We start from the raw sequence: 19,576 nt of genomic DNA, 5'->3' as shown, positions 1-19,576 counted from the left end.
TAAATGGTGAATCATATCTTGAGTTACTCGGGGAAGGGGTTGACCCACGTATTACAACAATAATAGAAAATGATGATAACCTTTCCGAAGATTTACTGGTATTTCAACAAGACGGAGCTCCCCCACACTATGCTATGCCTGTCCGACAATTTTTAAACGAAACAATCCCCACTCGTTGGATAGGTAGAAGGGGGCAGATGATGGAGTGGCCACCGAGGTCACCGGATTTAACACCCCTAGACTTCTTTTTATGGGGGTATTTAAAAACAAAAGTTTATGCTACCCAACCAGAATCTCTGGATGATTTACGAGAGAGGATAGAAAATGAATGTCGACAATTAAATCCAGCCGTATTAAGCAATGTCAGAGAGGCATTTCAAAATAGATTATACCATTGTATGGAAGTGAATGGTACTCATTTTGAACACTTATTGTAACTTCATAATAAATAGCACAGTTAAAAAGATTAAAGAGTTTGAACTGTTGTACAACCCATTTTAGTACAGGCAAATAAGGTGAAAGTAAATAATAAGTAAAATTTGTGCTCTTAAAAGAAAAATTGTTTATCTCATAAACTAACCACTTTAACCTACAAGTATTATACATTTTTGAAATCAGCTCAAAGAGGAGTATCCAAATTTTACATAAAAAATATGACAAGTAATTTAAAAAAATAAAGGGGATGCTGCTAGGGGTGAGGGGATGGCTTTTCTAGTAAGTTTAAATAAGCCATAATGCTTGCCCCTTCCAACATAAATTGACGTGTTTTTGGATTTTTTCTAAATACCAGTATTACAAAAGTTATTAAAGGTGGATACTTTTATCTGAAAAGCACTGTATATATATATATATATATATATATATATATATATATATATATATATATATATATATAGATTTTGATGTAATTCGATACAAAGAATATTTTTGATACTTACAGTCGAAAAATAAATTTAAAGGGCTCGAAAAAGTCAATATTTCAAACTCATTTGCTTGGGTTGCGGTAACTAGATCTTGTATGAAAAAATCACCTAGAGACTAAAGAAACTAAAACTAGTTTAGATGTATTACAACATTATAGGTAAATGGATTTATTGATGATGAAGTTAATATTATAAGTAGGTAGAAAACTCCTTCCTTCTATGTATTGAACACCGTTCCAGCTGATATAACAGCTCATGTCAAGAACTTATCCATTGGAATTACCATGGAGAAGTGACTGGAAGTGGAATTTTATGAATTTATGTTTATCAGGTTTTGTATATCTAAATGGCATAATGTGTCTGTTTGGTTCGGATTTTCAGTTGGAATATAGCATTAAAAAATTACTCGATGTCAAGCCTTAGGCAATATTAAAGTTTGTTTCTCAAAAATATATGATATCGATATGTACGATATTGATTTAAATAAGATTGTGACTCATGCCACAGAACACGTGATAAAACTCTTAAATGAAAACGTGTATTGAAAGAGGACATGACAATAGAAACAATAACAGCCTACCAGTAAAACCGTGAGTGCTATACGATTCGATAAGAAAATATAATACCTAACGTTTATTGAGAAAACTATCTCTAGTCCTTTTTTTAACGAGCTTACCATATTCCAAGTAGGTAAAGCCAACTTTTTGAATTGATGTAATATGAACTGTGTTAATGGAAATTATGTAATATTCTATCCATGAAAACTTCCCTCCATCAGGTATAGTGTTAATGTCTTTAGTAATTGTTAGATCCAGATACTAGACGTATTAATTTCATACATATTAACTACCTAAAGACTAGCATGTGCCAAAAAGTCATAAAAGGGCGCTATTGAAATAAGGAAAAGAATTTGTTTTATTGAACGATTCCAATTTCTACTATAATCGAGTTGAGAAATAAAATTTTTTGCCAAGGGTCACAATAGTTTAGGTCTTTTAAAGTAATAATTGGGATTATTTTTAACAAAGATATCATTTTGTTTAACATTTGAGTTGAAAAATCTGAAGTTTCAAATTTTGCTAGACACTAGAATCCAAACGGTATAATATTAGAGTTGGGAGTAACCTATTCTAGCTTATGGAATTAATTTATCAATATAATTGTTTCACATAGAATGATAAACAACTTTATTCATAAGAAACAGCAAAAAATTAAAGCAAAAAAGTTGATATGAAATCGACGAATTACTTAGTCGGTAGGCAATCTTCATTACATGTGTTCAATTATCCACTGATATAAGGAAACTAAATGTTTTAGATACTCTTGATGCTATTCTTAATCATATCCATTCTTTTTTCGGTGAACAATAAGATAATATGTAGTATTACATTATGGACAGTACAAACTCCGTTTCACTATAAACAGATTAGAAGAAGAATGACGTAGCGTATTTGTCAAAAGTCACTATAACTGTCATTTTCATTTGAATTTAAAAATTGAAAGCTCGTTATTTGTTTATGTACAAAATCTTCTATTTATTTTTGTTCACTTAAATGCTCTTAAACATTCAATAGTTTAAATACTACTGTTTAAGATGGTGAGATTTGCAAATCTCAAAGGTTTTTATGAAATTGAGAAAACAATAGGATGTGGAGGTTTTGCTAAAGTCAAATTAGCTACTCATTTAGCTACTGGAGAAAAAGTTGCAATTAAAATAATGGATAAAGCCTTACTAGGAGTGGATTTAGCACGAGTGAAGATGGAAATATCCGCTTTAAAGTCAGTTTCCCATGAAAATATTTGTAAACTGTTTCAAGTAAGTATTTTGTGTAAATGTTAGCAATAGTTCTATGAGACAGACAATATATGAGAAAACTATTCATATTCTATACAATTTCAAGAGTATGAATCGAATCTTATACTTTTTATGATTAATTTACAGGTTATTGAAACAGATACACATATGTTCCTTGTTATGGAGTACTGTTCAGGTGGAGAATTATTTGACCATATTGTTGAAAAAAATCGTCTAACAGAAACAGAAAGCAGAGTTTTTTTTAGACAAATTGTTTCAGCTGTTGCATATTTACATAGTTTGGGATATGCTCATAGGGATCTTAAACCAGTAAGTACATCTTAAGTTTTCACATTTTCACTAGAGTAGTAATTAGAAAATGTATTGTTAATCAGTTACTTGAAATTTAAAAATCATTCAATAAGGACATGTTCAGTTCAATTTATATAATGTCACCTTTGAAATGCTTGCAGAATTCCTTCCTAGTAATGTGAGACCGGGAAGAATTTAGTGATAAAATTGACTCCATTTGAATTGAGAATTACGATTAAATTGATGAATTTATTTATAAATGAAACTTTCAAATAATACATATTTAACAAAAACAATTTTTTCAAATAGATTATAATTTATGAATATTTATTATTTAATCTAATGATAAGAATAAATGTGGGAAATATATATTTCATATTTAGTATTTATTAAATAGAAGCATATTTATATCTTTGTGAGTATTAAGGTAAGTTCCACTGGTAAACACTTTAGTGAGGATATTTCTTTAAACAAATAATTGCAAACTAGAAAAATGAAGAATACCTTCAATTTTGAATACAAGACTATGGGTAATTAGTACTAACTATTATAACATAATTAGAAGTTCAGAAGATTATTATTTCTTTTGATATACATTTGTTTATTAATAATGCAAAAGGTCCTATACTAGACATGACATGCACAAAGTCAGACACCACACACTAACCAGTGGCGGACATTCTGTTAATATTGCTAAACTAATAACAACATTTAAATAAAAAAAAATGTTGAAAAATAAAATTGTATAATTCTAATTATTTAATTGAAAGATACAAAATCTTCATTATTAGTATATTACAAATGCAGATTTACATAAACTTTTAGTAAACTTTTGGCTAATACTCTTTGATAAAGTTGGATGGTGACACATGAAACCATTTATATCTGATCTTTAATTTTTTTCATTGAGATAGATTTTCTTCAACTCAGCTGCTAGTTTCCTAGTACATGATATTATATTAATTATTGTTATTAGAAACTTCCTCTTTGCCATAAAGTTAATCAATACAACAATTGTTTCTTGTTCTAGAGGAAACATTGGGGAAGGTCACATTTTCCACTCAAGATGAATGAATGAATTTTTCCCAAGGGGTGGTTTTTGGTACATTAAACAGTTTTGTAGCCGTTGCTATAGGTATACTATTTCCGAAGACAAACAGAGCTGAAGACATCTGCTCTTTGCTCCATGCTAATATTTTTGTAAACATGAAAAATTGAGAAATCTGTTTGTATTTTTGCCAGAAAGTATTTTTGTCTACTTTATGAGACAGCATATTCATCATTGTACCTATAGTATAGTAATAGTAATAACATGGTTATTACTGTCACAGAAAACTAAAAATACATGAAGGGGATCCTATTTCTACTAATAGAGAGATGGAGATAATGAATATTTTTCTTATTTTGAGGATCAAACTATAAAGTGTCAGATATAGGTACGATGTGTGTTTCTGGTGCTCTGACCCTATTTAGTCTTAACAGTTTAATATTAGTAATCATTTTTTCGCAGTTTCTTTCTTCTTCACGCATCATTGGTATTCCTGATGCCTATAGTTTTAGATGGTGTCTTGAATGACCATTTCCGGTTAAAAGACCATCAACAGTCGACTTTGCACCTATCTAAGTGGAGTAGTTGATTAGTAAAACAAGCAGTAGTCCTATCTCTGTTTGTCGTAACTCATCTCAAGCCATGTTCTTCTATCCATCTAGACTATCTTGCGAGCAGACTTCTCAGAGATCTGATAGGCTCTTTATTACCCATGTTGCCTTATTGACTGGGCAACGAAACAAGCTGCACCATGCAGAGGATCATATACACCCAAAAGATCCAGAGTGGTCCTTGTTATGATTGACAATGTGTGAATATTGTGTCTTCTAGGAAATATTTTTATTTTGTTGATCTGTTCTGAACTAATATGAAATGCTTTATTTTGTGTTTTAAGTTGTTGGGATTTTTTTATATGATCTCATAAATTATTGTAAACCTCAACTGAAAAGAAAGAAATTTTTTTCTGATAACTCTGATCTTTCATCCTAAGTATGAAATGTTTATTTCAAGTATTGTAGCTGTGGTTGGGTTTAGTTAGTATGTACTTTTGTTGGTGATATTCTACTGAAACATACGAAAAACATAATTTTTAGTATACTCTTCAACTACCTACTACTAGGATGAGAAGAATATATGTTTGGAGAGAACATTATAATTTCTAGATATTTTCCCTAACTCATTTCATATCCACCATGACTTTGAAATTCATAATATAAAGTGCAAATAAATAAACATGTTTTTTTTCTATTTAGACCAAAACAAATTTTGGTGGTCAAATTTGATGAAGCATTGTCAATATAATTATTTATTTTTCAATTCATTTTCATTTGTTGGTAACAAAAACATTGACTATGAAACAGTGGCAGATTTACATTTATAATTTGAAAACTAGGTTTTGTGTAAGATACTCCATTATTTTCAAAGGGAAGAAGTGTTAATAGACAGTATTTTAAACAAAGAAAATTTTAATCACCTACTATTTTTTCTTAACTATCTGTGGGTATTACAGTTTATGTTGAATTCTGAAAACATTACTATATATTTTAGGCCTTTGAATTTACGAAATCATTAATTGTATTGTTGTATGAAATATTGTTTATTAGGTCTCACTCTATGCATAAAAGAGTTGAAACGTTCAGCTTTCCTTGGCTTAAAGTCTATTGTGAATAGTTCTCCACTCTTTTCAAACAAGAATAGCTTCTCTCACTTGAATCATTTGTCGCTGTTGTACCCAGAGCAAAATGAAGTGCTATATCAAAGTCTGGATAAATATTTTCAAAATCTCTTTTCACAAGAACAAAGACATACTTTTTAATAATCTAGGACTTGGTTTCATTAAAATTCTGTTGGATGGAATGTTAAGGTGACTAACTATTTCTTGTTCAAAAAGAGTACACTTTGCAAGTATTTAATAGGTGAAAAACATGAAGAAAAAACGACAAAAAAATTTATTTTCTTTTAAAAACATATTTTTCTTCTGAGTGGATTTTTTTACTAAATGAGGATATTTGTCTAATAATGTAGCCACATCCGAACAACTTTCATTTTGCATATTAAATTTTACTGTTAAGACGTCAGATAATGTTTTATACCCTTTCAACAGTAGCATTAGTGCCTGGACAATATAAGGAAATTTCTATTAAAACTTTTAAATTTTCATGTGAGATATGTTCTACTCTAAAATACTGAAAGATTTCTACCCATCTTTTGTCAAGTTCTATTTTCTCATCGTTCCATTTCTTAAATTTTTCTTCATTTGAATAAAAATTTACTCTTCAAATTTCTCCAAAGAGAAAATTGTCATTAATAAAAATATCTTTCTTTATTACAAGTTCGACTGTTGAAAAAACTTCTTTCCATTCAATTTTACTATATGAAGGATCCATTTGAAACTTAATTTGATTTGAAATTTAATGCTCTAAAGTTCACTATTCATTCTTCGATACATTCATAAAATATTTTATAAAAATTTTTTCAATTCTTCCAAAAATTCATTTTTTATTCCGGGATTGGAATCTTCCAAAACGGTCAGTTTATTCTTTAGAATTAGTGGTAAAAATGTATCCATCCATTAAATCTTAATCTACATTGCAGTATGAAATCGTTTAATATAATACAAACTTCTGCTGCTGAAATTTTATTTCTTCCAATTTGTACAGTAATTTTACGAAACAATGACGCCTGACTGTGAATAAAATAAAACATAGGTTCTGATATATCGTTTTGAAAGAATTTCTTAAAAATTATAGAACATTTGTAAAGGCTTAAAAAATAAGAATGTAGTGGGTCATGTAACTGCCAAACGCGTTCTAATGCTGCAGTTAAAGCAAGCCATCTGACTTTGGAATAACTAAGCAGTTTTTTGTATTGAACACCAGCCTCTTCACAAAATTCTTGCAAACTTGCTACCCGTACTGATTGAAATATAAATATATATTTGTAATAATTACTACATATATTGAAATTGTTCTTGATGCCGTATTGATGGCATTTGATATAATGTGAGCATTACAACCAATTCCCAAAATATTTCGTTTCAGAAGATCTTGTAATTTTGTGTACACAATATAGACACTTTTACGGGCGCGTCCTCCAAAATTAGTATTTGTGTTATCAGCCGAGAGCGCCAAAATTTTCTTATTCAAATAGTTGTATGTTATAACTCGAAATAAGTGATTAGAAAAAATGTTTTATGCTTCCTCTTAGACTGATTCCAAATTTAAAATCTTAATTTGAATACCGCTCTTAATATCGAAATACCTTACTAAAATTGGACAAAGTTTTATTTCATTGTGATTCGATGCACCTAATATAGATAGAATAGATATATATGATACAGAATCCAGACTTTCTGGTAGCATATCCTTGCAGTATTCATTAAATACGCTGGTTATGATAGACTTTCTTTGTTCGCGCACAAGAAAATTTTCCGTCACAAATTTTTTTTAATAATTTACTAGTGCAGTCCATGCTGCGAAAACTTTGATATAGATTATTGTGCGAAAAGCGATAGTGCCCTAACAAAACTGCCAATTTGTTTTCGTTAGTTCCAAAAAGATTCCCTTTAAAAAATGTTGTCAGTTTGCTGTGTCATGAGACATTGTGTGTACTTTAGTTTCAATGTTGCCGTTATTGCACTACGTCCATGAATTGCAATTGAAAATTCCCTATTGCAGACTGTGCATTTAACCAACGAGTCATCTTAACGATTTTTAACTACAATGAACGGAAATTATTTTTTTAAATTATAGCTTAAACGATTTTTCCTTATTTTGTTAACGCTCATATTTGAATTAATAATCTAAAAATTATATTAGTAATATATTTTTCATTTCTATTTTAAATAAATATTATAATCTGATATTATTTAAGTAAAATGGAACTATAATATTAATACTTCTTACATGCCACTTCACCTTCACTAGATAGATAAATATCTATCTATCTATAACTCAATTCTCGCGGTTTAATAAGATATGGCGTAACTTGTATAATATTACATCGTTCTAATATTCCGAACCTGCGTTGGAAAGCTACTGTTATTGTACGTCTTTTCAGTATATGTCATTCATTTGAAGCGTTAACAATAATCATTTTTTTTTCACTCAAATATGTCGAACTTTGTTCCTGAAAAAATGTTTTTGTGGGGAGTCATGCCGAAAGTCATCATATTTTGGTGGAAGTTTCTGATGAACATGCTCTAGCTGAGCGCAGGTCCCAAAATTGGTGGTTTGCACGATTTAAAAGTGGTGATTATGGTTTGGAAGACGATGAACCTTGTTGGCAGCCAAAAAAGTTTGAAGAACTGGAAGCATTACTCGATGAAGATTGTTGCCAAATACAAGAAGAGCTCGTAAAATCTTTGGGTGTCACTCAAGCAGCTATTTCAAAACGATGCTGGATATATTCAAAAGCAAGGAAATTGGGTTCCACATGAACTCAAGCCGAGAGACGTCGAAAGACGGTTTTGCATGTCCGAAATGCTGCTGGAATGCCACAGAAGGAAGTCATTTTTGCATCGGATTGTTACTGCTGATGAAAAATGGAGCCATTACAACAACCCCAAGCGCAAAAAATGCTATGTGAAATCTGGCCAACCAGTCAATTCAACGGCAAAGCCAAATATCCATGGCGCAAAGGTAATGCTATCTATTTGGTAGGATCAGAAGGGGGTGCTGTATTATGAGCTGCTAAATCCGGGTAAAACCATCAATGGAGAACGCTACCGAACACAATTAATCCGTTTGAAGAGAGTAACAGCCGAAGGACGCCCGGAATATGCGACCAGACACGAGGCAATAATTTTCCATCATGACAAAGCTCGGTCCCACGTTGCTATTCCGGTTAAGAACTATTTGGAAAACAGTGGATGGGAAGTTTCACCTCACCCGCCTTATAGCCCAGACCTTGTCACTTCTGAATACCATTTGTTTCGGTTGATGCAGAACACCTTCACTGGAATACGGTTCACATCAGAGCAAGACATCAAAAATTGGCTTGATTCATTCTTGGCTACCAAACTGGCCCAGTTCTTTTGGGATGGGATCTATAAATTGCCAGAAAGATGGGAAAATGTCATAGCTTCAGATGGACAATACTTTGAATAATTCTATTGTACATGTTTTTCTTAAATAAACGTAAAAATTTTGAAAAAAAAGCGCACGACTTGAGTTATAAAATATTATTGTGCTTACCTGATAAAACACTTATTTTTAAAAATGACATTACAGGCTATGAAAAATTCAAATCATTAGTTATAGGAAAGGCTCGTTGTTTTTCTGGTTGTAAATCTCTACCACTAGAATATGATGCTAACAAGAAAGTCTGGATGACAGCCACAATATTCAAAGGATGGCTCATTAAAGTCGACAAGAAAATGATTAAGGAGAAACGAAAATATTACTTTTCATTGACAACTATACAGCTCACAACATAATTCAGTCATTGAAAATTAAAGTTTTTCCACCCAATACAACATCTAAGCTACAGCACTTAGATCAAGGAATAATAAAAAACTTCAAATCCGCTGACAGAAAGGAAGTTGTTAGGAAACTGATAACAAATATGGAACAACAGTCAGCTTTATCTATTAATTTACGAGGATATATTGAAAAATTCTTAGCTTACTATAGAATCAAACAAAATTTCAATGTCAAAATATTTTATTACTCAACATATTCTCCTCTTAATTGGATACATTTATTACAATGAACCTGCAACGTCTCTAGGCCTTTAAAAAAATGTTTCTTCTTGCGTTGCAAACCAGACCTTCACAGTTTTTATTACCTCGTTGGAAGAAAATTTACAATCTTCTTAACTTAACCTTAAACCTAGTGAATAAGGGGGTGTACTAGTAATTCAAACCCTAAATCACGAATTTTTTTCATGGAAACATGAGATTTGTGTGCAAGGGCGTTTTCCTACAAAAACAAAACACCTTTGGATAGCTTTCCTCGTCTTTTCTCTTTATTTTTTTCCCGTAGAGTGGTTAGCAACATCGATTTTTGGACACGAAACTTCTTAAGTCTTGGAGAACCAGAGTGTCGCCATTCCATCGATTGTTGCTTTGTTTATGGATCGTAGAAATGTACCCAAGTCTCATCCATAGTAACAATTCGGTTTAAGAAGTCTACAGCGTTCGTATGAAATATTCAGTGCTTCAGATATCCGTTTTAGCCCAATTCAACGATCTGATTAAATCATATCATGAACTGCATCGATATTTTCGGGGACTGACACAAAAACTGGCCTTCCCGATCGGTCATCATCTTCAATTGAAAATTTCGTGAATCTACTGACCTCTTAACCCTTTTAAATACAGGTACTTGATGATGGCTCGATACTCCAATTTTTCGATTTACATAATTTGGTGAACTTCTTTTTTCTTTTAATTTATTGCGTAACACTAGTTTGCTTTTTTGACGTCAAACTTCTAATAAGTTATTGTTCGTTACTATGGTAACGCAAATGTATCTAAAACTACAATATCAAATTGCTTCAAAAGCTGTGGTTTTTCGATATCACAAGAAGAAGCTTCGGAAGAACCTCTTGAACCAGATATGAGTGTAGAAGCTGACTGAAATAACATAGAAGTGCAATTTGAAGATTATGTGACATGTGATGAAGGTCTAGCTACTACTGGAACACTAACTAACGCTAACATCATCGACATAGTTAATCAGAATATGGACGACGATGACGTTAATGAAAATGACGTTGATCATATTGATTCAGCAAGTTTTTAACCCAATAACAAATAAAGAAGCCAGAGCTGCGCCAGCTAGCCAACGCACTACTAATATTTGTTGAAAATTGTGATTATATTGAGGATCATGTATTCAGTTCATTGTTTGAGCTTGAAAAAATAATTGTACAAATTGCTTGGATGAAAAGAAAATAACTGATTTTTTAGTGTACATTTTACTTCACTAATATGTTATTTGTTTTAATATATAAAAAAAATTTGCATATTATAAAAATTAAGTTGAATTGTTATTCAAACTTGATTCCACAAATCAAAAAATATACTTAGAAATCGCGCCTTTGTAAGTTAAAATTTCAGCAGTTAAATCTCGCAGTATCTTGTAGTTAAATCGGAAACTCGTTAACTCGAATGTTTTTGCGTTTTCTTTGACATTCGAGTTATAGAGATTCCACTGTAATATATTCCTTACAGTTATCTTTTTTTATTTAAAAATACATTAACAAAATTAACAAAAAATCAAGTAATTATTCAAGAAAAGTAGTATTATGTACTCTTGAGCTGATAATAGTCTGCAAAAATAAGGCTACTTATTATGTTTTATGTACATTTTTTTAAAATTATTTCAAAATTGTTTTAATTAAGAGTTCATATTTTGAATGATAACTAGACATTAGAATAAACCCCATTCTTTATGAAAACATTGTAATTTTAGAGGGTCAATTAGGATTCTTGGGTCACTTTTTTAAATACCTATTTGAAGGAATTATTTCAAACATTAGATTTTTTTGCAAAACTGTGCTCTAGATATGTTTTTGATACATTTATATTTACTTTAATGTAAGCATTATATGGTAATTATCACATTTTTACGATACATCGAGTAGATTAAGTGACACCATAACTCTCACTCCACAAAATTGTTCATATGGAATGAAGTAGATGGTAACAAAAAACTGATCATCTTAATGATGACCTTGGACGAATAAAAAAAGATGGTTCTAGCATGAGGTGACCATTTTTTTTACCTGAAACCAGGACATCATGAATTTTGACCAGTCACGTCGAAATTTCATAAATTTTTATTGAAAATTCACCCAACGGCCAACCTGTATACCTGAGTAAATAAAAAACTTTGTATTCCTGTATATTTTCATAGAATTCAATACAGGTTGCATTTAAATTAATTTTGACAATCAACAAAAATTTCCACTTTCATTCAGGTTATCTCGTTATTCCAGATGTTGTTTAATGAAGAAAAAACCCGTTCGGTCTGTTTCCAATGCCCATGTTTCTCACTGTGGTGTAGTACTAAATGAAATAGATTTCATCAAAGAGCTCATCTTCAATTAAATTTATTTCCGGATAATGTTGAATTAAATAGTCACTGCATAATTGAACGATTTGATGTGTAGGTTTCATGTTTAATATCTTTCAATTAAACTTCTTGATTCCCTCAAAATGCCTTTCCATTCTTCCAGATACTGAAAACATGTGCTGTAAACCTCCACCACTTTTTCTTTAAAAATATTCGATTTAACTATGCCGTCATCTTCTAGCCTTTTTAAATTTTGTCGAAGCAGGGGCAGAAACAAACTTGCTATCCTGTCAGTAATTTTGGTTTTAAGGTCCTTATAAATGATATTTGTTTCCACCATAGAAATATCCTGTCCTTCTATCTTTAAAACCGTGTTATGAAACATTGACGACACATTATGGAGAAAGAAAAGCCAAGATTCGGTTTCAGGATTTTCAAAATAATTTTTAATAATTGTCGCAGTTCTTTTATTAGACGCAAAATACGATTTTAATACATGAAATATTTCTAACACGCGCTGAATAGCTGGTCGTAACTCTAACCACCGCGTAGCACTGTAACCCAAAAGTTTTTTATATTCTATGTCTACAAAATTACATTTTTTTTAATTCACTGACGCGCACAGTATAAATGTAAAAGTAAGAGCAAATCTTGGTAATTAAAGTTTGTATATCAATTGGAAGGCAGTTCGCCGCGGCTTGTGTAGAATTGTTTAAAATATAAAATATACGCTGAGCAATAAATTCCAACAAGATTCCGTCCGTCCAAAGTAGCTTTTAGTTTGGTAAAAATATTATTTTTCCTGACTCTTCGTATGCCTCCAAAATTAACGTTGTCGGCACAAAACCCTAATATATTGCTAAATTATGTTTTTTAAGACCTCTACAATTTATTCGTTAACTATGTCAGACGTTTCTCCTGACAAATCCTTTACTTCAATAATTTTTACCTGTATTCTAAACTTGTATAAGAAATATCTGACAGTAAAGGAATAAGTTTAATTTCTTTGTGATTTGACGCGTCTGAATACACTGATTCAAAACTTAAGTGTCTCAAATCTTCAGCGTATATTTTATTTGCATAAGGGTCAAGTACATCGGTGATTATAGCTTCGCATTTGGTCCTAGAGCATGAGAATTTAGAATCGAAACTTGCCGAAGTTTACATGTACAGTCCATTGATCGAAAAGATTGATCATGCCTAACTGTATGATATGCTGCAGCTATTTTCTTCTCGGCAGTTTCAAATTCTTTTTTCTTAAAATATGATCTCATCCTCGAACTTGCCATTACTGCTTACATAGCTCGTTTGTGTTTAACTGTTTTTGTGGAGTTTTCAATGTCGCTTTTTCTACTATTTGCAATAGAACACGTACTTCTACATTTTTCACTATATATTTCACTAGGATCAATATTATTACTTTCTTTAGTAAATTTATATTTTAATTTTAATTCATCCTTTTTCCGCCCTGATAATAATAAGGTAAGTTTATCCGTATATGTAATACTTCTATATGGATAGTTTCTATAAGTGGAAGGAGGCTGTTCCGACTGTTAAATACAGAATGGAAACGATTTCTCTAACATCCGAGGTTTCAGCTCGGTTCTGCGCATTCTCAAGCATGCGCAAAATATAAAAAGTGTCTCAACCAAGAGAAAAAGTGAATATTGTCGGCACCGTAACGTAGGGACGTTTTTTCCTATACCAACTGTCCATATAGCAGTATTACATATATGGGTATATCACAGTAGTTAGTAGGTCAGGCCACCACTGGCTTGTATGACGTCGTGGCTTTCCTGCTCCTGCGATACCTGATAATATAGCATGGAATTATCCATGGTTTCCAGTTCTAATTTCTGAAATGTGAGGAGTAAAATCTATCGATGAATGACCTCGTTACGTTTTTGGTGCGCACCCTATGATGCGCAACTTTCTAATTTGGTTGTGAGTGTAGGGTATAGGGACACGTGCATAGAGTATACTGCAAAGCGACTATACCTATATGTTATTGGGTTTGTTTATTTCTATCAGTGTCGACATACTTATATTGCTGTTTTTACAATAAGTATCAATAATTAATATTGTTATTGTGAAGTTTTAATTTTTATCATTGTGTTCCGCTAAAGTGAACTGAAAGTATTTTCAAATAACTATGGCAGAAAGAGGTGTAGATGATATTGCCGGAACATCTAACAAACACGTGGTTGCAAGGTACGTTATAATTCATGTATTATATGTATGAGCATGTGCAATTTGTATTTATTAAATATTTTAATAATTATCGATGTAGTTCATATAAATATATATAATACCATTTACTGCTGCTCGTACTGAGTGGCGATTTTAACAAAGATGATGGATTGACATTAATAAAATTTTTAAAATCTGAACTGAATTTAGATATTGTTTCTGATAGAGCAATGGGGACAACGAGGTATGGTACAACCATTGATGCGGTATTTTCCAGATTCGTGAACCACGTATCTACGAACGTCCATGTGTCTTATTTTAGTTACCATAAACTACTTATCACTGTAATTAATAATGCAGACAATGTTGATTTAATTAATATTTAAAAAAAATGATAATAGTCTGATAATAATAATTACATAATTTATCAACATTCCTAATGATATATTTATGCACATCTAAAATTGACTATTGTAAAAAGTTTAATGTAAAATATTTCGTCGATTAGTTATAATAAATGTATATGAAATGAATAAATTGAATAAATATATATTTATTTATGTATATTATTTTCATTAATTAACAAATTTACCCTTTTATACAGTATCAATCTTTTTTAAGTTAAACAAACTCTTTTTGCGTCTGGTTAGACTATCGAACTTAAGACTCCAGTCGTGCGTCGGAGCACACACAATTTTTTTTTATTTTATTACCATTTTGTTTAAATGTTTTCTAATCTAAAACAAGAGCTTCTCGTGTACGGATTTTATTTAATGACTAACCAGGACTTATGCCCTGAAACCCAGTACTGTACTGGTAAAATCAGTACGAATGGTCACCTTAACCTAGCATCATAACCCATAATACACAGAGAACGATGGAGACAACTTAACGACAGTTTGTTATTGTTTTCCCGCGGCCGAAAGCACACATGACATGAGAAAGGGAAAATTAAGTTTTAAAAAATTAATTTAAACGTGTGATTACATAGCTAGTTTAGTAGTTTATTTATAATAGATCATTAAAAACAACAGGGAACACATATATATGTTTTATTTGTCCAAGTATATGACAATAAGGTAAATACCACCACACCACCTTATATGAATACAAGATGGTTTTGCAAGATTATTACGTCACATTTTCTAAAATTTATAATTATTTATAGAAATCATATCAAAAATTGCTTCATAAGAATTTTGTAGCCATAAGTTCTTTTTGTAATAACTCAATGGTTTTAATTTATTTAGGTATACATGTATAAAACTGTTAGTTATATTTCTGGAAATCCTTAGGTAGATAATAAAGATAATAATATAAATGAATAAAAAACTGTAAAATTACAAAAACTTGAATAATATGAGCTTCAGAATCAAAACCGTTTGGCAGATATATAAAAAGATATCGTTATCAATTTATCCCTTTGAAGGGTTGTATTTCTCTTATTATTAATTATAAAAAAGTGTATAGTTCTTCCAATATCAATTATATAAAACCCTTGCCGACAAGTTTGTTTGATCTACCATAGGCGTAGATACCTCATTTTATGAATTTATTATTTTTATAAATACTTTTAAAAATATGTATCTCTTATGCGAGAAAGTAATCGTTAAAAGGCAATCGAATCATTATTGATTGGACGGCATTATACGCCATTATTTAAACAGCTGCCCTTAATTGTAGTCCTACTTGGAACGTAGAAAAAAATAAAAATCATTATTATACCTTGTCAACTTGCTGCAACTGAATATTGAATTATAAAACGTAAATAGACGAGTAAAATGTACCTGCCTGTAAGGGAGTTTGGTTTAAACAGTGTTCCAGACGTGAACTGAGCCCTTTTGTACCCCATTCGTATATTAGAACTCCGGTAGTCTTTCATTTGATGCAAATAATCTTGTTGCCTTCGAACTTTATTTAACAATTCTGTTATTGCCATACGTTTATTCAGTTTTTTGTGTTTAAAACCATATGGCGACAAAACTTGACGCAATGTTTCTATACTGGTATAATTGTATTCTGGATAATTTGCTACCTTTTTTTGTATTATTTCTAATGTCACAACTCTGTTCTCCATAAAATAAAAATTGTCCTACGTATAAAATCTTGAATAGCTTCGTCAACTGATTCGTGGCTAAATTGCAAATTTATTTTTTCTAGTTAATTCAGCAAATCTTATTATGATTGAATTATCAGATTGCTGAATATTTTCGTTTTTTAAACATTCTAATATATTTAAAATAATTTGCCGTGTTTGTATATCTAAATCTTTATTATTAAATTCATACCTGTGCAATTTCATTGTCTTCATTCACCCATGGTCTAAGGAACGCCATATTTCTATCTATTTAAAGAAATTTATGAATTAAATAAATCTCACCAAGCCACGCCACTGCTTATCGCAGGCTGTCTAGCAGGAATATTTCACAGAAATTGTGTCCATACGCCTTCCGACAGCTTCGGCCAATAGAAATACATTTATGTTTACGATTCGATGTTTTCATTGGTAAACAGTGGAGATGATGACTCCACATGGACTGATAGTTTGTTAGATGTTTACCGAATTTAGACGGGGAGTGAGCATTATTTTTCATTTCTTAATTTGTTATTGGAAGAACTATACATAAAGTAGTACCTATATCTTTGGGTCCACTATCAGCTATAGAAATATATACAAAGTGTAACATTGAGGAATTGTCGTGAGTAGAATAGTATACCTAATGTACTTTTTACAGGAAAATATTCTTCTAGATAGTCAACAGAAGCTAAAGTTAATAGATTTTGGTCTCTGTGCAAAACCCGAAGGCGGTATGGAAAATCCTCTATTTACGTCTTGTGGTTCACCTACATATGCAGCTCCAGAACTTGTACAAGGAAAACAGTATTTGGGTACAGAAGTAGATGTGTGGGCCATGGGTGTACTGTTATACACTTTATTGGTAGGAGCTCTTCCTTTTGATGATTTGAATATAGATAGCTTGTATAGAAAGATATTGGTAAGAACTATTTCTTATATTTGAATATATAACATAATTTTTGATTAGTTTTATTAAAATACGTTTCAAAATAAAAATGAATAAACAATATTAACTGTTACAGATATTTTTAAATTAATATTTTTTATAGTCTATTTTCATGTACGAGAGAGTTATAAAACCTACCTTACTCCAAAACATAGTATGGTCATTTTAAATATTATTACAGAATAATCTCAATATTTGAATATTTGTGAATGTGGAATGCAACAGTAATTTTCCTTGTATCCTGCTGTTTTTTCATTCTTTTAATGTGTCCGTACTATTGTATTCTTTTTGCTTTATCTATATATCCTCACTTTCTAATATATTCTTAATTTCATAGTTCATAAGTCCTCTATACTCCTTATTTCCAACTTTCACTGGTCCATTTATTTTCCTAATTATTATCTTCTCATATATTCTTATTTGTTCTTCATCCATATTTGTTAGTCTCATAATTCCAGCAGCGTATGTAACTACTGGTTTATCGTAGCCTTATAGACTCTTAATTTGGTTATTCGGCGTATTCTCTTTTTCTGAATTATAATTTTATACTTATTATATGCCCTATATACCGCATTGATTCTTTGTTTTGTCTCATTTTTTGTGTCATTTTTGTTGCTTACCATGGTTCCTAAATTCTTAAAGGTGTCGACTACTTCGAAGGTCATTTATCTTTACTGTTTCTTGTTTGTGAAGATGCCTCGTTCTTTCTTTCAATTTCAATATATTTTGTCTTTTTCTAATTTACTTACTTGTTCCTGCTTATCTTACAATTTTTCTAATGCGTTCTCTAGACTCTTTCGGTCTAATAGAGTTAAATCAACAGCATTTATTCCAAATTCCTCAGAAATAATTGCTTTAAATATTAAAAAAAAAAACATTCTAATATGTAATAATCTTTATTGATCCTCCAAAACTACCAAAACTACCATGTATAAATGGGGGAGGAGGTCTATTCCAATGTGTTATAATCACTCGGAATTTGAACTTCGAAATCATACCTTTTGGTATTGGAATTATCAATAACTCAACCAATGATAATGAAGTATTGTCAAATTACTAAATAAAATTTTGTTAATATATCAATTTGTGTAGAAAACATCACTGTAGAATTATAATTGTTATTGTTTGTGCATTCATTCATTTATATATATAAAAAAGGAATTTAAGCGAGATCAACAAAGGATACTGTGTTTCAACACTACTAGGTAGGCAACCCTATCGACAAGTCCCTATCTATTCATTAGAAATTAAACAATTTATAAACAAGATCATACTTAATAATAAGACTTTTGCATGTATCCGTTGGTTTGTCAAATACCTACTTTTGTAGTTTAATACAGATATACGAGGCAAACCAATAGTTAGGTGTTCTGGATGGTCTCCATGGTCTCAATTTGTCTACCCCACGCAACGAATCACCTTTTTTTGGGTTTATTCCAAAGCCTAAATCTGAATACTTCTTGGAATTTTACCAAGGAAGAAAAGCTGAGACAAAAAAATATAATATGATTAAAATCCAATATAAAAATAATATGCTTACCATCGACGACACTGTTGACACTAGCACAATCACTGCTGGTCTTGAGCTAATTGGGGAGCTAGTCGCCTGGACCTTGTAACTATAGGGGACCTATTGGCATATTTTGAGTTTTGGGTGCACACGGGAAGTATATTATTGGAGGGAGGAAATTTTTGGAAACATTGATTCGGAATGGTTATGAAAAATCCCAAATCTCTAGGAGTATCCACAAATTTTCGTTCCCAACTCTTCCACCCTCCTCCTCTGGTTCGGAGGATCAATTGAGGGTGTCGCTTCCTTATATCAAAGGTATAACAGACAAACCCCAAGAAATTCGCACAATCTTCAAACCCCCTCAGAAACTCCCACCTTATCAGAATCGTCAAAGATTAAATATCCAGTGAACACCATGGAGTGTATGAAATCCTTTGCTCAGATTCCTCAGTACCTATATTGGCCAGACAAATCGACGTATTTCCGTCAGAGCAAAGAAACACTTGTCTGTCACTAACTCCGATATTTCCTCAACCTTTGCCCAATATCGTGTTCCTAACGGACATACATTCGATTTCAATAGAACCAAAACTATTGCCCCACTTCGCTCCTTCAAGTCCAGAATTATTTAAGAAGCTATCAAAATAGAGACACGCCCAAACTGTCCGAATTCAAGGGGCGATAGCTAGACATTACCGGCAACCTGGAAACACCTTCTTCATCCAATTCTTTTCAGCACCACTTCGGCAAA

At 31.3% G+C, this 19,576-nt stretch overlaps 1 protein-coding gene across 1 annotated transcript in view; it reads left to right on the top strand.

Moving 5' to 3' along the window:
* The first annotated feature begins 2,172 nt into the window (after positions 1-2,172).
* Positions 2,173-19,576, top strand: part of LOC130440491 (maternal embryonic leucine zipper kinase-like) — a 114,021-nt gene continuing 96,617 nt past the window's right edge. Inside the window, exons 1-3 of the mRNA XM_056773673.1 lie at positions 2,173-2,739; positions 2,866-3,048; positions 17,025-17,285. Coding sequence (XP_056629651.1) covers positions 2,518-2,739; positions 2,866-3,048; positions 17,025-17,285 — 666 coding nt within the window. The 5' untranslated portion in view covers positions 2,173-2,517. The remainder of the gene's footprint in view (positions 2,740-2,865; positions 3,049-17,024; positions 17,286-19,576) is intronic.

The sequence above is a fragment of the Diorhabda sublineata genome, chromosome 2 (assembly GCF_026230105.1).
Source record: "Diorhabda sublineata isolate icDioSubl1.1 chromosome 2, icDioSubl1.1, whole genome shotgun sequence".
Lineage (NCBI taxonomy): Eukaryota > Metazoa > Arthropoda > Insecta > Coleoptera > Chrysomelidae > Diorhabda > Diorhabda sublineata.
The sequence above is the reverse complement of the archived record's forward strand: the minus strand, read 5'-3'. Positions and strand labels throughout refer to the sequence as shown.